General features: G+C 42.1%; 1 protein-coding gene across 2 annotated transcripts in view; it reads left to right on the forward strand.

The window, feature by feature from the left end:
- Positions 1-22,399, forward strand: part of PTPRD (protein tyrosine phosphatase receptor type D) — a gene marked incomplete at its 5' end in the record, with an annotated part of 318,231 nt that overhangs the window by 34,864 nt on the left and 260,968 nt on the right. For both annotated transcript variants that reach the window (XM_083352519.1, XM_083352520.1), the window contains one exon: positions 21,826-21,971. In XM_083352519.1, the coding sequence (XP_083208645.1) occupies positions 21,826-21,971 (146 nt within the window). The remainder of the gene's footprint in view (positions 1-21,825; positions 21,972-22,399) is intronic.

A 22,399-nucleotide genomic window follows, 5' to 3' on the forward strand; every position in this document is an offset into this window, starting at 1 on the left:
GATGGCCAATAGAATTGAACCTGGGCTTCCCGCCAGTGCATGTGGCCAATAGGTTTAAACCCTGGCTTCCCGCCAGAGCTGACCATGCCGGGGGCTGTCAAACTTGCTCCGTCCGGCTTTTCCCGCCTCAGCGGTTATCGCCTGGAGCTGACCAGCCCCCTGCTGCGCTGGCATTTCCTGTGTATGCTAGCAGCATACACTACACCCCTTCCCCCATAGTGAGGATTTTTCCTCTGTCATACCATCTCCAACTATATACACATATTTACAAAACATGGTTACAATGGATACACTTGTTGATCTGTTGCCCCCTTATGAACGTACATAGTCAGCGAGGTAGCTTGGCGCTTTGTGTGGCCTACTTGACCTTCTTGGTACATGATCTTCCGGAGGTGTGGTGGCGTGGCTATTCATTCCTTCCTGAAGCTCCTGTTGAGGAAGGTTGCTGTGTGTCTGTGTGTGTGATTTGCTGATTCCTGGCGACTGCCTGGTTTCTCTATCAGACTCCTGCCTGTACAGGGGTTGCCATTGCTCCCCCCCAACCATCCTCCTTGGTGAATGTGTTTGTATTGGCTTTTGTGTTGGATCTTCCTCCTCACCCCCCAGTGTGTCCTCTGCCCCCCTTTCAGGAGTCCTTTTCCTCAGTTGATCCAGATGCCTTTTCCACAGAAGTCCCCCCTCCACCCTTACTCTGTAGGAAAGGGGCCCTGTTTGCTCTATAATTTCCCCTGGCACCCATGGATAACCCGTACTGTAGTTCCTGGCCCAAATGAGGTCCCCTGAGGTAAAATGTGTCTTGATGTTGGGGTTCCCCGTGTCTGCGGCTACTCTGTCTGGATGGAGCCTGTCTAAAGTTGTAATGAGGCGTCTCCCCCATCTGAGTTCCGCTGGGCTTTTGCCTGTGGCAGTGCAAGGTGTTGCGTGTTGGTGAAGGAGGAATGTGGCTAGTCTTTGCTTCCAATCTCCCTGTACTATGTGCTTGAGTGCATCTTTTGTTGTTCTCACGAATCGTTCTGCCAATCCATTACTGGCAGGGTGGAAGGGGGCCGAGGTGACGTGTCTAATCCCCAAGGTCCTCAGGAACACCTGGAAATCCAAGGAAGTAAATTGCGTTCCATTATCTGACACGATTACATCAGGCAACCCATGTGTAGCGGATATCCCCCTCAATGCTTGGATGGTCCCTGCTGATGTCATGCTGCTTACAGGTACCACCTCAAGCCATTTTGAATGACTATCCACAACTACCAGAAATGTGTGACCTTGGAATGGGCCAGCGTAGTCTATGTGCACCCTGGACCAGGGTGAGTGTGTTTCCTCCCACTTATGGACTGGTGCGTGTGGTTGTTCTGGCCGTGTCCTCTGGCATGTGTAGCACCCCGCTACCTGTGCTTCTATTTCCTTGTCCATCCCTGGCCACCACAGGTAACTCCTTGCTAGAGCCTTCATTCTTACTATCCCTGGGTGTCCTTCATGTAGTGATTGGAGAACTCTTTCCCTGAGCCTTGTGGGAATTATGACTCTGTTTCCCCACAAAAGGCACCCTTTGTGTGTGGACAGTTCAAACCTTCTTGAGAAGTAAGCAGTGAACTCTTGCCCAGGTGATTTGTCTTGCCACCCACTACTCACCCACGAATGAACTCTGCTCAGAACCTTGTCTTTTGGTGTCTCTGTGGCTATGTCCTTCGCGTTGAGGGGGCATTCTGGCAGTTCTTGGATTGCCAGGATTTGGGCAGCCGGTGCTGGGTCCGGGTCCCTGTCCATTAGGGGCAGTCTGCTGAGACCATCAGCATGCCCCATCTCCTTCCCTGGTCTGTGTATCAATTTACAAGAATATGCAGAGAGAAATATTGACCATCTTAGCATTCTAGGTGACAAGATCTGTGGTGTTTGTTTCTCAGTTGTGAATAGTCCTAATAAAGGTTTATGGTCTGTGAAGATTATGAAATCTCTGCCATACAGGTAATCATGAAATTTCTTTACTCCAGCAACCACTGCCAGTGCCTCCTTGTCTATCTGGGCGTAGTTCCGCTCTGCAGCTGACAGGGTTCTGGAGTAGTAGGCAATGGGAGCCTGAGTTCCATCCTCCTTGAGATGGCTGAGCACTGCTCCAATCCCATAAGGGGATGCATCGCACGCAATACAGATTGGCTGATCCTCCCTGAAATGGGTGACAGTGGCATCGCTTGCTAACATATTTTTTAGTGTTTGGAATGCTTTTGCATGTTTGTCAGTCCATTCCCAAGGCGCTTGCTTGTCAAGTAGCCTATGTAGGGGTTCTGCAATTGAGGCTTTGTGAGGCAGGAATGTGTGGTAGAAATTGAGGAGTCCCAAGAACGCCTGCAATTCAGGCTTGTTTTTGGGAGCAGGGGCTTCTTTGATTGCCCTCACCTTTGATGCAGATGGGTGGATGCCTTGAGCATCTATCCTGAACCCCAGGAATTCTGTCTCTGGGACCCCAATCCTGCACTTCTCCCTTTTGAGTTTGAGACCTGCCCCCCTGAACCTCTCAAGGACCGTCCTTAAACGGGTCGCCAGCACGTCCGGGGAGCTGGCTGCGATCAGGACGTCATCAAAATAAGGGCAAACCCCTGGTATTCCCTTCAGCATCCTTTCCATCACCTCCTGAAATATCCCCGGCGCTACGCTAACCCCAAACTGCAACCGGTCTACCCGGAACGCTCCCTTGTGAGTGATGATCGTTTGTGCTCTAGCAGCCCCTGGGTATACCGGTAATTGCTGATAAGCTTGGGCGAGGTCCAATTTAGCGAACACCGACCCGCCTTGTAGGGACGCTAAGATGCTGCTGACTGCAGGGACCGGATAGGAATGGGCACTTAAAGCTCGGTTTATCGTCCCTTTATAATCAGCGCAGATACGAATTTCCCCATTTGCTTTAATTGGCGTTACGATGGGAGTCTCCCAATCTGCTCCATCCACTGGTGTTAACACTCCCTGGTCTACCAGCTTATCCAATTCCCGCTCTATCTTTTGCTTTAATGCGAATGGAACACGCCTCGCCTTCATCCTTATGGGTTGTACCTGGGGATCTAGTCTAAATGAGATTGGGGGACCCGTGTACTTTCCCAACTGCCCATCGAACACATCCGCGAATTCCTCGCAGACTGCTTCTAGGGACAAATGGCTCCGTGTTTGATTAATACCTGTGATTTTGATGCCCAAGGCGTTAAACCACCCTAACCCCACAAGGCTAGTCCGCTGGCCCTCGACGACCAACACACTTAATTTACCCTTGAATCCCTTGTACTGCACCCACAACAACGCCTCCCCCCGGATTTTGATCGGTGAATTTTGAAAGTCCGTGAGGGTCAGTCTGGATGTTCTCAAGGGAACCCGATGGCCGCTCCGCTTGCAAATGTCTAAAAACGTTCTGGCGGAGATGATGGATACGGCTGACCCTGAGTCCAGCTCCATCAAGCAGGGAACCCCTTGCAGCTTCACCCTCAGTTTTATTTTTTGGGCTAGCGCCGCAGGAGCCCCTGTTTTGAAAACGCCCGGCCGTCCCGATGTGTGACTCACAGTCAGACCCAACGACCGCTTCCCAGTACCTGTGGCATACTGGAACTCAGCTTCCACCTCGTATAGGCTGTCCCGCTGCTTGCCTCTGCAGACCGCCGCGATGTGCCCCGTTTTTCCGCACGACCGACACTTCGCTGACTTGAAACGGCAGGTAGACCGGGGATGCTGTCCTCCACAGCTCGCACAGCGGGTAGACCGGGAGCCGCTCGCGCCACAGCCAGAGCACTGGGTAGACCGGGGATGTCCGAAACCGCTGTTCTGGGTAGACTGGGAGTTGCAGCCGCAATGCTGGGTAGACCGAGGGCGATTCGCGCTGTGACCGTGAGGCTGGGTAGACCGGGGTCCGCTCGCTCCGCATCTGCACTCCTGGTCTCTCTCGCCTGCCGTGGTTGGTCTCGGTTCTTTTCTGTTGTCTCGGTCGGGGTTGAAGGATCGCTGAGGTCGGTTGATGGCATCCACCTCCAGCTCTGCCCCGTCTGCGTCGGTGCCTCTTCTCACCTGGTGGATGGATCCGTCTTCCCTCGTCTCGGGCTCCTCGGCTGCATCCCAGGCTAGGAGTTCGTCTTGGACATCTCTCAGGGTCAGTTTCTGCTTAGCAAAAAGTTTCTGGCACAGCTTCCTGTCCCTCACCCCGCAAACGAGCCGATCCCGCAGCCTAATTTCTAGATTTTCAAAATTGCAGAGGCGAGCTGCTAGCCTCAGAGCTGCCATATACTGTTTGGCAGACTCACCTGGTCGCTGATCCCGTTTTTCAAAACGATACCGCCAGGCGATCTCGGACGTCTCGGGCTTGAAATGTTCAGACAGTTTCGCCAGCAATTTGTTGTAGCCGACGGAGTGGATGTCATCGGGTGCGCAGAGGCCGACCGCCAGCTGGTAGGTTTCTGTGCCGCAGCTGCAGAGCAGTACCGCCGCTCTCTGCCGGTCCTCCTTTACCCCGTTCGCCCTCAGGTAGCATTCTATCTGCCCCACGAAGGCTTCCCACTCCTCAGGGCGGCCGCTATTGAAAAGGGGATACTGACCCAGTTGTGTCATCTTGTCGTCTCGGTTGTCCTGCGTCTGGATCCGGGGCTGCTGATTGGATTCTGTCCGTGGCTAGCGTTGTCCGGTGCAGGATCCCACCTTCGTCGCCAGTGCAAAGTCGCGTGGTCGCACAGAGAGACGGACACTTGAGCTGGGTAGTATTTCTTTTATTCGGATCAGGAATGAATCTGGGACAAAGGGGTTTGCCTGGTGTTTCTTATACCTGCCCAGGTGAATGATGGCCAATAGAATTGAACCTGGGCTTCCCGCCAGTGCATGTGGCCAATAGGTTTAAACCCTGGCTTCCCGCCAGAGCTGACCATGCCGGGGGCTGTCAAACTTGCTCCGTCCGGCTTTTCCCGCCTCAGCGGTTATCGCCTGGAGCTGACCAGCCCCCTGCTGCGCTGGCATTTCCTGTGTATGCTAGCAGCATACACTACAAAATACCAGATAGTTTGTGTTCACCATCAGCAGTTTTAAGACAAGCCTTATGTAACACAGTTTAAGCTAACATGAGGTCCAACAAATTTTCAGAAGCACTGTTTAAAGTCAGGTTAGCATATATTCTTGGATCAAAGACATGTGAACCTTTATTGTGGACTAAATGGCTCTGTAAATCTGTAGATGTGTCGGTTCCAGTTGGTATCTTAAATTTATGTAAACTAGAGAGAAAAATAAACTCAGATATTTTCATGCCAGCTTTTTATTTTTCAAAAATTGCTGTTGTTAACAACAAAATTATTTTTAGAAATAACTCAATGTGGTGAACATACATAACACTCTTCCCTCTCCTATTTTCCCCACAACAAAAACCTGGTGAAGTGGGTTGGGCTTCACAGAGAATAACTGGTCCAAAGTCACCCAGCTGGCTTTCTTGCTTATAGTGGGATAGCAGGAGGAAGTCTTCTGGTTTCTAGCTTGACCCAGGGGTCTTCAAACTTGGCCCTTTTATGACTTGTGGACTTCAATGCCCAGAATTCCTCAGCCAGCATGCCTGGCTGAGGAATTCTGGGAGTTGAAGTCCACAAGTCATAAAAGGGCCAAGTTTGAAGACCCCTGCCTTAACCATTATATCATGAAGCCAGCCACATAGATTCCCCACTGCATTGAAGCAATTTCATTGGCAGCTCTTTTCTGTAATAAATAAGCATTCAGAGGTTTCATTAGAAGGCATTACTTGCCTGACTAATGTTTGTATTTGTAAAATGGATATGATTGTGAATTAAAGTATTGTTGCCCACTCCTGTCCACCTAGCAGTTTGAAAAGATGCAGATGCATGGAATAGATAAATAGGTACCACTTTGGTGGGAAGGTAACAGCTTTCCATGCACCTCGGCATATAGTCCTGGTGTCCACATGACCACAGAAGTGTCTTTCGACAATGCTGGCTCCCTCAGCTGAGAAATGGAGATGAGCACCGCCCTCTAGAATTGGACATGACTGGACAGGGGAAACCGTTACCTTTATTATTGAAGAGCACAAGAAGCTGTTTTCTATTGAGTCAGATCTTTGCTTTTTTTATCCATTCAGCACAGTGTGTTGTTGTCAGAGATTGAACCTATAATATATGTGTCAGTTACATGGATTTTTGCACAAAATATATATATTTAAACTGTACTCTAGACAATTAGACTGAAAGTGGAGAATAAAAGGAAGTATAACTATGGTTGCATTCAGGCTTTCAACAATCACTCTAACAGAACCAATTTTCCTTCTCTTTTAATATAAAAATAATATTACAGTGTACAATTGGTTGATTTTATTTCATTATTTTCAGGCTGTTTCTCTCAAAGTTGCCTTCAGCATTTTCCTCTATTTTCAAATTGGCTTCAGGCATGGGAAGCCATTAATGGACTGTGGATTACAGTTTGAGAGTCAGAGCTTTCTATAATTTACATTTTATCCAAACACACTGCCTGACTCTCTGGAACTTTGTTCCAATTATTAAACAAGAAAATTGATTTAATTTATGATGAAAGAGATGTGGTTGGGAAAGGCAATCACAAGGTTAGATAATGAATGAATAAAGATATGATTCTAATATAAACTGAAACAACTATAATGCAGAAGTATATTTACAGCATACAATTATTAAAATGTTACCACTACAAAGTGTAGAAATTGTTGGATAATAATATTCAGTGGCAAATATATTTTTCAGTACTTTAGTCACTATATTTTGTTCCAAAGATCCATTTTGAATTAATAAACATCCCCACACATTAATTGTGATAGTAGTAAGCACAGTATTTCTTATCAGGTAATTAAGTACTTTTCATAAACATAATAGTAGCACTATCTCAGAGATATATTTTCTTTTTCTGAAAAATCATTTTTTAATAATCTCATACCCATTCTAATATGCTTGGGGTTTTTTATTCTATTATTAATGTGATTCCTACTAACTTCAGCGGAGTTGTTACAAGACACGAAGTGGTTTTGTTAGGAGATAGCAACATTTGTGCAAGAGTCAGGTTTTAAGCAACTTGAAGGAAAACTAAATCTTGCTGCTATAGGTGGTAACCATCAGACAAATAAAAAATAGAGCAAGTTCAGTCTATGATGAAGGATAAGCAGCTTGCAAAATAATAAATAGTTCAATATAGAGGCATAGTGCAACACAAATGATACTATAGCATTCTAAGAAAGACAAATAATGCAAATAGGACTAGTTTCATGTTTTATTTCTAAGTACTATCTTATATTAATTGCCTATTAAAAAACAAACCAATTCACTTGCATGCATTACAGCCAAAAAAGGTGTAGATCAGGAGTGTCAAATTGCTGGTCCACGGGCCAGTTTCATCATACTGAAGCCGTGCCTACCCCATCGCTGGCAATGCAAAAAGAGTCGCGATATGTTGCGTGACGTGGCGAGTTTGACACCTGTGATGTAGATGTACAGATGTAGAGAAGCAAGTACTATATGAATGATATCTCTTGTGCTCTCTGAAAGCCACTTTGTGAAAGTAAATCTCAAGGAGTTACATGACAGGATTGTAGCTTTTAAAATAGAACCACACTTGCTTCTTTAAATAACTAATGGACTAATTTCTATATATTCTTCTGTTCTTAGAAATAATAAAACTAATTGAAACTGATATTGCCGCATGAGTTCTTTCCAGTATTTCTGTTTAACATAGTTCTGATCTTACACAATATCCCAAACGATTGAGACTTTTTTTTGAAGTGGCAAGAATTTAGAGATTTTAAGTGTTCCATACATGGGACATAATTGTATTTTGATTTCACAAATACAGAGTAATGGAAAAATAAAGAACGTAGAATTAGAATAGACAAAATAATCTTCATTTGATCAGTGATAACACAAACTAAACTGGAAGACAGACAAATAGAAAGTACAAAGCTACAACGCAAAGTTATTATATTTTGTATAACACGAAAAGTGTATCTCAAAGATCAGAGTGGTTTGTGTACTATTAACATTTAATGTATTTTAGCCTTAATCTGTAAGACTGAACCATAATGAAATTCAAACAATTACATAATCTAAAAGCCAAAAATGTAGTATTTTAACTATAATTATAGTCTATAAAACTGTATCTTGAGAAAGCTGGGGAAAAAGTAAATATAATTTTGCCTGTAGTTTATTTTCATTGTGGCAATACAAAATCTAGCTCCTGAGAGAGTGATGGATGGCTTCAAGTGTTGATGGCTTCTAAAAGAAATTTCAAAGATACTTGTCTGATCTTCCCATTTGTTTCCCTAACAGGGATAAAATAAAAGTGTCCTGAATGGGCCTGCAAAATTTACAATGTAGTAATACCTGGGTGATTGTTTTTATTTCATTGCCATCACATGGGCAGATACAGTTAATTAAATTTAGTATGTCTATAAACACCACATCTGTTCGTTATCAGAATTAAAAGAACTATGGGTGCATTCCATAATTCTTTCCAGTTATCGTATCTCTTATTCACAGAACCGCAGGTTGTATCCACAGGTGTGAGATCTGCACTAAATATATATTTAAAGACTGAAAGGCACTCCTGAAACAGAAGTCTTCAGAGGTTCAATACACTTTTAAACAGAAAAGTATAGTGCAGTAAATTGTTGTTGTTGTTGTTGTTAGTTGCGAAGTCGTGTCCGACCCATCTCGACCCTATGGACAATGTTCCTCCAGGCCTTCCTGTCCTCTACCATCTTCTGGAGTCCATTTAAGCTCACGCCTACTGCTTCAGTGACTCCATCCAGCCACCTCATTCTCTGTCGTCCCCTTCTTCTCTTGCCCTCAATCTTTCCCAGCATTAGGCTCTTCTCCAGTGAGTCCTTCCTTCTTATTAGGTGGCCAAAGTATTTGAGTTTTAGCTTCAGGATCTGGCCTTCTAAAGAGCAGTCAGGGTTGATCTCCTCTAGGACTGACCGGTTTGATCGCCTTGCAGTCCAAGGGACTCGCAGGAGTCTTCTCCAGCACCATAGTTCAAAGGCCTCAATTCTTTGGCGCTCAGCCTTTCTTATGGTCCAGCTTTCACTGCCATACACTGCAACTGGGAAGACCATAGCCTTGACTATACGCACTTTTGTTGACAGGGTGATGTCTCTGCTTTTTAGTGTGCTGTCTAGATTTGCCATGGCTTTCCTCCCAAGGAGCAAGCGTCTTTTAATTTCTTGGCTACAGTCCCCATCTGCAGTGATCTTGGAGTGCAGTAAATAGTCCATTTAATTTCATAAAATTGTTTATGAGAACAACTTTTGATGACCAATGCTACTTAAGAATTCCTGTATTTAACAACAAGGCATAAGTGAAGCATGCTATTTTTTAATAAAATGTATGGGTTTGGTTTTTGTCTGATAGGAAGCTAAGTACAGGTATTTTAAAGAGAGACATCCATTTAGTAAGCCTACCATTTTCATGCCACACTGTTTGACTGACTGATTTGCCAGGCAAACCATTCATTACACTTCCTGGGGGGGGGGAAGGCAAATGTCCTTCTAAACATTCTTTGTGATAATAGCCAGCAGGCTCAATGAAACTTAGTTGCACTACATCTACTTGGTGTCTTAAATACTTTGGTGGGGAAGGAACGAAATGTGTCAGATTATACCTATTCAATCAACTAATTTTCCAGACTGTTGCATGACATATTATGTTTGCAACTTCTGATATTGTTGGTACCTATACAATTAATCCTGGATTGTCATATTGTATATGCTCTTCTGAAAGTACTGTGATTTAACAATAAAATCTAAAAATAATTGTTCGAGTTTTCAGTGGCAGCAAATTGTTTTGCCTTGTTGGCATCTATGAATCTAAGGCAGTTTCTGTTAGTTGAGAATCCATCTCAAAGAAGTGGCAATTAATGTAACTCATCTGTTTTGTGATAGTTGGACTGAGGCACTGTTTACTGAAAGTATTTATTTCCTTAATAATGATATTAAGAAATCTTGAAATGAGCAACTTACAAATGCCTAAAAATCGCCTGTATTCCTTGGTACTTTTTTAGTTTAATAAAAATATATTTTTGGGTGGCAGTTATGCAAAAATTTCTTCATAATATAAACATTAATTAAATATACAGATGAATTTATAGAGGAAGCTATTGTGCAATTATTGATCCAACCCATTTGTGCTATTGCTTTCATAAGATTTTGTATGCATACATCTCCATATTCTATTGGTGCCCTGGGATAATGTTTATATGTAAAACATTTGCATCAATTTTCAAATGGGATTCTTATGGGCAGTCTTAATGGATACATATCCTTATTTACAGTTCATTTCTAAGTCCAGTGAAGTTTGTTTTCTAGAAGGTGCTCTTAAAATTTCACCCCTAATAAATGTTTTTTCATCATGGTAATATGAGGATTCTCATTAGTAAACAAAGGCAATGCCAGAAACTGCTCCAACTATTGGACAATTGCATTGATTTTTCATGCAAGCAAGATTCCGTAAAAGGTCACTAAATAGAGGCCACAGAATGTCATCGATCAAGAGTTGTTGGATGTACAAACTGGGGCGTGGCATTCAAGATCACATTGCCAATATGAGGTTATGGAAAAGGCATGAGAATATCAAAAAGGATCTACCATACCCTACCATAAAGTTCCTTTCTTCCTTCACTTCCTGTTTCTGGCTACCCTAATTAAAAGCAGAAGCATTTATCAACTACAGATTACTCTCAGTGATTGATCTCATAAAACATAACCCCTTATTCAAAGGCCAGAATAGCCTCAGTAATATCATGCATCCATGCTGTTAATACAATTTACTTTTTCCTAGATCAGTAAAAGCAGATTTCCTATCAAAATCCCCTGCTTATAGAAATAGATACATCAGTGTTACTGCATTCAGTTTTATTAGTTATATGTAGTTTTGTCACACAGTAATTAGTAATCACAGCAATCTTTTAAGAGTGTTGATTACTTGGATTATTTTTATAAGGTTTGTAAGACTCAAGATAATAATAATAATAATAATAATAATAATAATAATAATAATAATAATAATAATAATAATAATAATAATAATAATAATAATAATTGTATTTGTATACCGCCCTTCTCCCGAAGGACTCAGGGCGGTGAACTGGGCAAACATATAAAAATACAAGGATACAAATATTAAAAAAAGATTAAACAAGGTGCCCAGAACTAACAACAATAAGTTAAAATGCACTAAAACAATATTAAAATCCAAACCCATCATCCATCAGGCCAGGCCGGCTTGTTCGAACAAGTAGGTCTTCAGATCGCGTCGGAAGGAGCGAAGGTCGGGCGCCATCCGGAGCTCAACCGGCAAACGGTTCCACAAATCCGGCGTGCCCACAGAGAAGGACCTCCCCCTGGGGGCCACCAGATGACATTCTCTGATCAGTGGCACCCTGAGGAGGCCCTCTCTGTGGGAGCGCACAGGGTGGAGGGAAGTTGATGCTGGCAGCAGGTGATCCCTAAGCTACGCCGGACCTATGCCATGTAGGGCTTTAAAGACCATTACCAGCACCTTGAATCTCACCCGGAAGACAACTGGGTGCCAATGCAGCTCACGGAGCAGAGGTGTAACATGGGAGTATCGGGAAACTCCCAGCACAACTCTCGCGGCTGCATTCTGTACCAGTTGGAGCCTCCGAGTGGTCCTCAAGGGCAGCCTCATGTAGAGAGCGTTGCAGTAGTCTAAACGAGAGGTCACGAGCGCATGAGTGACCTTACGCAGGGCATCCCGGTCTAGATAGGGTCGCAACTGGCGCACCAGGCGAACCTGGGCGAAGGCCCCCCCTAGTCACAGTTGTTATATGGTCTTCTAAAGAAAGCTGTGAGTCTAGGAGGACTCCCAAGTTGCGAGCCCTATCTACGGGGGGTAATAACACCCTCCATAGAAAGAGATGGAATATTCTGAATATCCCGGGATGCCGATACGCACAGCCACTCGGCCTTGTCAGGGTTGAGTCGAAGCCTGTTCCTCCCCATCCAGACCCGAACCGCCTCCAGGCAATGGGACATCACGTCGAGGGCATCACTGGGGTGGTTTGGGGTCGAAATAAAAAGCTGGGTATCATCAGCGTACTGATGATACCCAACTCCAAAGCCACGAATGATCTCACCCAGCGGTTTCATGTAGATGTTGAACAGGAGAGGCGAGAGGACCGACCCCTGAGGAACTCCACAAACGAGAGGCCTCGAGGTCGACCTCTGCCCCCCTGCCAACACCGACTGCGAACGTCCCAGGAGATAGGAAGAGAACCACTGAAGAACTGTGCCTCCCACTCCCAATCCCCTGAGACGCCGCAGCAAGATACCATGGTCGATGGTATCGAAAGCCGCTGAGAGATCTAATAGGACTAGGACAGAGGAATATCCCCTGTCTTGAGCCCTCCAGATATCATTTACCAGAACGACCAATGCCGTCTCCGTGCTGTACCCGGGCCTGAAGCCCGATTGGTGCGGGTCTAGATAACCCGCTTCATCCAGAACCAGAGGAAGCTGATGCGCCACCACACTCTCAACAACCTTCACAAGAAAGCGAAGGTTGGAGACCGGACGAAAGTTATTCAACACAGCTGGGTCCAAGGCAGGCTTCTTGAGGAGAGGTCTCACCACTGCCTCCTTCAAGACGGCGGGAAAACTACCCTCCCTCAAAGAGGCAGATATAACCGCCTGAAACCAGCCTCGTGTCCCTTCCCGAGCCACATAAACCAGCCAGGAAGGGCACGGGTCCAATAAACAGATTACTGTTATTGTTTACAGATAAATGTAAAGATGAATGCTTCACGAATATTTAAAATAATTTAAACTTAACCCTGTACTATATTCCATTTTTTGTTCATATTAGAGGAAACAGTCTTCTAAAACAAGATGAATTTGTCTGGCATTTTAAGACTCTTATCTGACTTTACATGGTGAAAGACAGCTTCAGATCTTAGTTACCAAATAATTCATGCATCACTAGCAGACATTAAAATTTGAAAAAGGAACGGCAGCAAAAAAGAAGAGAGAAAGCTTGAAGGAGAATTTTTTTCCAGTAAATTAGTGACTATGACAAGGTTATATACCATTCCAGAGGGATGAAGTGTCTAACCTTTTAGCTTCAAGAGGCTTTATGCTTTTCATTTTCTGCTGGATAAAAGCTTAATGTGGATTAAAGGGCATCTTTTTTAAAAAAAAATCAGATAAAGCTATATCCAGATTTTATACTTCATTATTTATTATATGCAGTATAAAAATATATACCCTGCATGTATTAATATACTGTATAGTCTTTGCTGTATATATGATGTGCTATATGATTTTAGACATAGACAGATGTAAACATATATATGATTGTCAATTTTAAGGTAATTTATAACATCTTTTTAATAGCAAATCAAGATAGCTAAACATTGTTTTGATGCTTCATTAAGTTACTTAACTGGTTCTCTGAATGCAGTTTCAGAATAAAACTGTTAGTCTTTTTAATGCAGTATTTGAAACCATTACATCTGTAACTTTTACTATATGTAAATTTATTTTAGATGAAAAGTTTTAACACATTATGCAATTATTAAGGGCATAATAACAAATTAGTTTTAATCCAGTAGGAAATCACATCTTGGGTACAAGATAAAGATCTCTCCTGTCTCTTTCTTCTGAAATCCTTTTTCCTAGAAACACCAGACATTTAACATGACCTTTTATACTTGTTTAGATTGTTGCCATGATAAAGCCATTCAGTTTTGTGGCAATTAGTTTATTTTTTCATTTAGAGCACAGGTGTCAAACTCACATTGTCACATGATGTGTTGTGACGTATCACGACTTTTTTCACATTGCCGGAGCTGGGGTGGGTGTGGCCGCCGCATAATGCAACCGGCCTGTGGGCCGGCAGTTTGATACTCCTGATTTAGAAGAACTTAAAAGTAAATGTGAAGCACTTAATGATACTCCATTAATTGTTCCTTCCTTCCTTCCTTCCTTCCTTCCTTCCTTCCTTCCTTCCTTCCTTCCTTCCTTCCTTCCTTCCTTCCTTCCCTTCCCTTCCCTTCCCTTCCCTTCCCTTCCCTTCCCTTCCCTTCCCTTCCCTTCCTTTCCCTTCCCTTCCCTTCCCTTCCCCATAGCAATCAGTCCAATTTTTGGTGATTAGTATATGGCCATTGGATTCCTGTTAAGTATGTGATCTATCAATTATTTAAAACGATTCAATAAGTACTGAATCATTTTGTATGACAAAAAAGCTTCCTGAGTTGAGCAGTGCTGACATTAGAGAACTTCTGCACAATCTTGCATTCCACCAAGGGGAGCATTACTTTTAAGGTGGAACCAGCCTATCAGGCAGTGGTAGAAGAGAAGCATGACTTATCCAGGAAAGACAGACTAGGAGTTTAGGAAAGAAGGTGCAACCAAGTATGATGGTGGTGAAGGATGATTATCCTGCCCAAACGGTGGCTCTGGTCAAAGAATGTGAGAAGCAGGAAATAAGATCTCCTGCTAGGCAAGAAAATAAGGAAGAACAGAATATGAAAAAGACTTCATAAAAATATCACTTTGTTCAGCAGGGAAAGAGAAGAAATATAAAACCAGTATTTGGGTTTCTGCAGCCGTTCTTCATATGTTTTAGTCTCCAGGTCTTGGATCATCTTAGTTGCTCTTCTCTGAACTTTTTCCAAGGTCTCAACATCTTTTTTGTAGTATGGTGACCAAAATTGGTTGCAGTATTCCAGGTGTGGTCTCACTAGGGTTTTATAAAGCTGTACTTTGCTTTTATTTTATTTCCTTTGAACTCACAAGAAATTTTTATATCAATGAATAAAAAAATAATAATTTGACCCGTGGGCTAATAACTTAATCCTCATGCAAGGCTTAAGAGTTTGAAACCATTGTACTACAATGTATGTATGTTATAATTTTATGCATTAATTTATAATCTAGCATGGCAGTCTCAGTACTAAAATTCTATATTACTCATTTATTCACATATTTAGGACTGTGAAAGTCATCAGCAATGCATGCTTTGACCAAATGACAAAATTAGCGAACCAGAGGAATGCTGTGGATATTATTTATTGATTGATTGATTGATTGATTGATTGATATAATTTACTTGGACTTCAGTAAGGCATTTGATAAAGTAGATCACAACCTTTTACTTGATAAGATAGAAAAATATGGGTTAGACAGCATCATCACCAGATGGATTTGTAGCTGGCTTAGCAGCCATACTCAGCGTGTGGTCCTCAATGGAATCGCATCTGCATGGAGGCAAGTGTGTAGCAGGGTGCCCCAGGGCTCTGTTCTGGGCCCAGTGCTCTTCAACATCTTCATCAACGATTTGGACGAGGGGATAGATGGGGAACTCATCAAATTTGCAGATGACACCAAGCTGGCAGGAATAGCCAACACTCCAGAAGATAGGCTTAAGATACAGAAGGATCTTGACAGGGTGGTGTCTAACAAAATGAAATTTAATGGTGAAAAAAGTAAGGTTCTACATTTAGGCAAAAAAAAAAACCAAATGCACAGCTATAGTATAGGTCAGATATGTCAAACTCATGACGTCACGTGAGATTGCACGACGTATCAGAGCTTTTTTCCCATTGCCAGCAATGGGGTGGGCACTGTTTCCTGATGATGCGTCTGGCCCGTGGGCAGGCAGTTTGACACCCCTGGTATAGGTGGTACCTTGCTTAATAGTGAGAGGGATCTTGGAGTCCTAGTGGATAATCACTTAAATAAGAGCCAGCAGTATGCTGCAGCTGCCAAAAAGCCAACACAGTGCTAGAAGATAGGCTTAAGATACAGGAGGATCTGGACAGACTCGAACACTGGGCACTATCTAACAAAATGAAATTCAATTGTGAAAAAAGTAAGGTTCTGCATTTAGGCAGGAAAAATCAAATGCACAGGTATAGTATAGGTGGTACCTTGCTCGATAGTAGTAACTGTGAGAGGGATCTCGGAGTCCTAGTAGACAATCACTTAGATATGAGCCAGCAGTATGCTGCAGCTGCCAAAAAAGCCAACACAGTGCTAGGCTGCATTAACAGAGGGATAGAATCGAGATCACGTGAAGTATTAATACTTTATTATAATGCCTTGGTAAGGCCACACTTGGAATACTACATCAAGTTTTGGTCACCACGATGTAAAAAAGATGTTGAAACTGACAAGAGCAACAAAGATGATTAGGAGACTGAATGGAGGCTAAAACATATAAGAAACGGTTGCTGGAATTGGGTATGTCTAGTTTAATGAAGAGAAGGACTAGGGGTGTCATGATAGCAGTGTTCCAATATCTCAGGGGCTGCCACAAAGAAGAGGGAGTCAAGCTATTCTCCAGAGCGCCTGAAGGCAGGACAAGAAGCAACAGATGGAAACTAATCAAGGAGAGAAGCAATCTAGAACTAAGGAGAAACTTCCTGACAGTTAGAACAATTACCGTATATACTTGAGTATAAGCCGACTCGAGTATAAGCCGAGACCCCCAATTTCACCCCCAAAAACTGGAAAAAGTTGGTGACTTGAGTATAAGCCGATCCGCCGTTCTGCAAGCCTCCGCCGCCGGCTGCTTCGTTCCGCAGCGGAAAGAAGAAGGCAGGCTGCTTCGTTCCGCAGTGGAAAGAAGCAGCCTGCTTCGTTCAGGCTGCTTCGTTCCGCAGCGGAAAGAAGCAGGCAGGCTGCTTCGTTCCGCAGCGGAAAGAAGCAGGCAGGCTGCTTCTTTCCGCTGCGGAAAGAAGGCTGCTTCTTTCCGCAGTGGAAAGAAGCAGCCTGCTTCGTTCAGGCTGCTTCGTTCCGCAGCGGAAAGAAGCAGGCAGGCTGCTTCGTTCCGCAGCGGAAAGAAGCAGGCAGGCTGCTTCTTTCCGCTGCGGAAAGAAGGCTGCTTCTTTCCGCAGTGGAAAGAAGCAGCCTGCTTCGTTCAGGCTGCTTCGTTCCGCAGCGGAAAGAAGCAGGCAGGCTGCTTCGTTCCGCAGCGGAAAGAAGCAGGCAGGCTGCTTCTTTCCGCTGCGGAAAGAAGGCTGCTTCTTTCCGCAGTGGAAAGAAGCAGCCTGCTTCGTTCAGGCTGCTTCGTTCCGCAGCGGAAAGAAGCAGGCAGGCTGCTTCTTTCCGCTGCGGAAAGAAGGCTGCTTCTTTCCGCAGTGGAAAGAAGCAGCCTGCTTCGTTCAGGCTGCTTCGTTCCGCAGCGGAAAGAAGCAGGCAGGCTGCTTCGTTCCGCAGCGGAAAGAAGCAGGCAGGCTGCTTCTTTCCGCTGCGGAAAGAAGGCTGCTTCTTTCCGCAGCGGAAAGAAGCAGCCTGCTTCGTTCAGGCTGCTTTGTTCCGCAGCGGAAAGAAGCAGGCAGGCAAGGCACGGAGATCCGGAGACCTGCCGACGTTTGGGGAGGTTTGGGGAGGAGATCCGGAGACCTGCTGACGTTTGGGGAGGTTTGGGCACCTCCCCAAACTTCCCCAAACGTCGGCAGGTCTCCGGATCTCCGTGCCTTGCCTGCCTGCTTCTTTCCGCTGCGGAAAGAAGCAGGCAGGCAGGTCACGGAGATCCGGAGACCTGCTGACGTTTGGGGAGGTTTGGGCACCTCCCCAAACCTCCCCAAACGTCGGCAGGTCTCTGGATCTCCGTGCCTTGCTGAGATCCGGAGACCTGCCGACGTTTGGGGAGGTTTGGGGAGGTGCCCAAACCTCCCCAAACGTCAGCAGGTCTCCGGATCTCCTCCCCAAACCTCCCCAAACGTCGGCAGGTCTCGGGATCTCCGTGCCTTGCCTGCCTGCTTCTTTCCGCTGCGGAAAGAAGCAGGCAGGCAGGTCACGGAGATCCGGAGACCTGCTGACGTTTGGGGAGGTTTGGGCACCTCCCCAAACCTCCCCAAACGTCGGCAGGTCTCCGGATCTCCGTGCCTTGCCTGCCTGCTTCTTTCCGCAGCGGAAAGAAGCAGGCAGGCAAGGCACGGAGATCCCGAGACCTGCCGACGTTTTGGGAGGTTTGGGGAGGTGCGCGCGCACCTCCCCAAACCTCCCCAAACTTCGGCAGGTCTCCGGACGGCGGCTGCTTGGGAGAGGTGCGCGCAATCCCGGAAGCACCAAAGCCTCGGCCGCGCACAAGTCCTCGGTAAGTTTTTTTTGTTGACTGGAGTATAAGCCGAAGTGGAATTTTTCAGCCCAAAAAGTGGGCTGAAAAATTCGGCTTATACTCAAGTATATACGGTAACCAGTGGAACAACCTGTCTCCAGAAGTGGTGAATGCTCCAACACTGGGAAATTTTTAAGAAGAGAGTGGGCAACCATTTCTCTGAAATGGTATAGGGTTTCCTGCCTGAATAGGAGGTTGGACTAGATAACCTTCAAGGTCCCTTCCAACTACTACTACTACTACTACTACTACTACTACTACTACTACTACTACTTCTTCTTCTTCTTCTTCTTCTTCTTCTTCTTCTTCTTATTATTATTATTATTATTATTATTATTATTATTACTATTTATTATTATTATTATTATTATTATTATTATTATTATTATTATTATTATTATTATTATTATTATTATTATATCATCATCATCATCATCATCAAATCATAGTCCCAGACTAAAATGATTCTTCATCCAGGCTATCATCTTTCTATCCTTAGTTTATTTCTCAACAAATAAATTAATTGCATAAATACAGTCTTTCTTTCTGGGACATCTATTCACTGATAAAGATATTACTTATTCTCTAGTATGTGTCTCTAAAAAGATTCACCATTTTTGAAAAGAAAATCTTGACTTAGCCTTTGATAAGAAATAAATATCCTAAATTTTGAAATACTTGGATATGATTATTCCTCCCATGGGAAATTAATGGACATTCATAAATATTACCCATTTATATTATTTTTTGAACCAGTAATATGCCCAGACGTTTATGGTTGGACAGAGTTAAAATACAAATAAACGTATATTAGTAAAATGAAATGCAATCCTAAGGAAATAAATGCTTTATAGGTATAAAAGGTTATATTCAAAAGAAAATGGCTATTGTCTGTGAGTGAATACAAATTTATACACATGAACTGATTAAAATAAATAGCATAATTGTGGTTAATAAGACAAAGTAAAAATCTGTTAATAATTTTGACCACCCATATTTAAGAATACACTATAAATATATATAGGTAAACAAAATAATTAGTAATTTTAAAAATCCTTTAAAACTGCTGTTATAATGTCCGGTGAAAATTTCTTCATTTATCCTAGATATTTATCTTACTTGTGTAGTAAACCTTAGGTTCAGGATGAAGTTTTGGAGATTTCTGAATGGAGTTATCCTTAATAGCATCACATTCATAACAATGTGTCAGGCTTGGCATTATGTGATTGACAGTTTATATTCTTAGCAAAATTCCAGAGAAAGCTTTGTTTAGCAGTTAGAAACATTTTATGAAATCATTTCTCGCTTGCCCTTTTAGAAATAAAAGCTAATTAACTTCTTGCACAAGCCAATTTGCAGGTACATTGTAAGCACAGGTTAGAATTAAGGAGCAGTAATTGCTTATAATGATGATCAGCATAACTGATGTGATAAATTATGATTAATGAGTAAATTAGCAGTGAATGCTATAAATGTCTCTGCTATGAAAATTATTTTAAAAAGAAATGAAGGGCAACCAAACCTACTAAGTGTGCTGGATATGCCTAATAATATTAACTCTTAGATGAAATATTAAATCCTTAGCATAATTCCTAATAGTTATCTGTAATTCTTATTGATTTATCCATGTACAAAGAACAGATTTGACAATCTGTAGCCCTAAGGGCTTAGAAAAGCAATAGTAGATGGAGTTCATCCATTAAAGTTTGTGGAGATTCTCAATCATCTAAATATTTAAGGTTGCTGCCTGCAAAAGAAGGCATCATTCTTATGTATCACTTACCTTGTCCCTCTTTGATAGGTGTTGCAAATGTAATATAGATGTAATTTGATAATACATTGTTTTCTGAGGCCGAAGTTTGTTGTTGGTCAATCATTCAATCACTTCCAACTCATGACCCAAGGACAGAGACCAGGAGTGTTTTTTAGTAGCTGCTCTTCCAGTTCTTATAATCTATTTTGTCTTTTATTGACCTCTTTTTGATTTGTTTTCATTTTATAAAATGTCAGGTTTTTCACAAATAATCTTGCCTTCACATTATGTCTTCAAAATAGCTCCCGCTTCATTATTAGTGTTTCCAGTGAACAATTTGATTTTATTTCATGTAGTATTGAATTATTTGTTCTCCTTGTAGTCCAACTTACTCTTAACAATTTTCAAAGACATCTGTTTTTTTCATTTAAACTTTCTGACGGTCGTTCTTTCACAACCATGTATTACAACAGGAAAAATAGTATGCCAGGATGGTTCTCACCTTTACTGTCACTGTGATGCCTTTACACACTAACATGTAGTTTAGATTTGTCAACTTTTGCCCATAATCTCATTTATGGCTACAGTTACCATCTCTTTGAATTTTTGAGCCTAGGAAGATAAAATCTTTAAGAAGCAGAAACTGTTAATTTATTAATTTCAATCTTTGCTACACATGGTTTCTGTTTTTGATAGAAATGGTTTATGGAGCAAGTCAAATATTTTTGGAGAAAAAATTTCTAAGTGGGTAATTACATCAACAAAGCTTTGCTAAAAAATAATTTTACATTTGTATAGTATTTTAAAAGATTTTGATTATGATTTTATAATTGAAGATTGTACAACTAGCAGGGAACTCCAATTTTATTTTATTTTCTAGTTTATGGTTTATATATGTGTGTGTATATATATATATATGTGTGTGTGTGTATATATGTATATATATATATGTGTATATATATATATATATATATGTGTGTGTGTGTGTGTGTGTGTGTGTGTACACACACACACACATATATATATACATATATATATATATATATATATATATATATATATATATACACACACACACACATATACATACACATACACATACATACATACATAGATACATATATATATATATATATATATATATATATATATATATATATATATATATATATATATATATATATATATATATATATATATATATATATATATATATATATATATATATATATAATGTCAAATGCTTGTTAACTGTTTTTAGATTACCTTGCTAGGCCCCAAACATGGGACAAATCTTTATTTCCTGTGTCAGCCTAACCTGAAGGCCAAAATTTACACACACACACACACACACACACACACACACACATGATTTCTGACAATATCAACATATATAATATGTTAAATCCTGCCTGGAACTGGCATATTGTAATATAACTAATTGTGTTACAGGTAGTCCTTGACTTATGATCATAATGGAGCCTGCCCCTTATAATTGCAAGTTGTGACGGTTGTAAAGCAGATCACCCACATTTCTTAACCTAATTTTTTGCAGTGGTCATTAAGCAAACACCACAGTCGTTGAGCAAACCAATTGTTTGCTGTGGGCTAGTTTTGCTGAAAACTGGAAGTAAATGCCAATTTTCATCAAAAATGTCAAAACATTGCAAACAGCTGAATATGTGGGCCAGTTGCTGAATGCACAAAATTTCATTATGTGACTGTGGAAGGGTGACTATAAGAACTGTGGAACTGGATTGTACATACCCCCGGAGAGATCCATTTTAACTTTGAATGGTTCCTAGGTGACCGTTGTAACTCAAGGACTATCTGTATATCAGTCCTCCTTTTCTTTGAAAACTTTGCTCTGAAAGTTAGTATTATTTGTTTTGGTTTAATATTTTTGACATCCTCATATATTATTTTCGTCAGCTTAGATTTATTGTACTGTTTCTTTTTTAGCACCACCAAAGTTTGCAAGAACACCTGTTGACCAGACAGGGGTCTCTGGAGGAGTCGCCTCGTTCATCTGCCAAGCTACGGGAGACCCAAGGCCTAAAATTGTCTGGAACAAGAAGGGCAAAAAAGTCAGCAATCAGAGATTTGAGGTATTAGGTCCATTGTTCTGTTCCTCTGAAAACCATTTACTTTAATATTCCTTGATTATTCCCCTTTGTTTCTGAACAGTATAATTTTAAACAACAGCAGCGATGTTCACAAAATTATTTGTGCCAGACTTTTCCTTAAAGAGGAATTTCAGTTTTATTTGTAAGGCTATAGTTCTTGATCCTTCAAAGATGTGGTGTGATTTTTTAAATATTCCCTATTCATGTAAGAAATAGTTATTTTGTACATCCCTGTGGATTAATGGCAGAAAAAATATGTACATAGTTCCTAAGGTCATCATTACGGTACTATGTAGAAACCAGCTAAAGAGTTAGAATTATGATACTGGGCATAATAAGGTTGGTTATTGTAACAAGCATTAAGAATCAATTTTATCATCCAATAAGTAGAGGTTTTGAGGGTTGTTTTA

Source organism: Vipera ursinii, assembly GCF_947247035.1.
Source record: "Vipera ursinii genome assembly, chromosome: 2".
Classification (NCBI taxonomy): Eukaryota; Metazoa; Chordata; class Lepidosauria; order Squamata; family Viperidae; genus Vipera; species Vipera ursinii.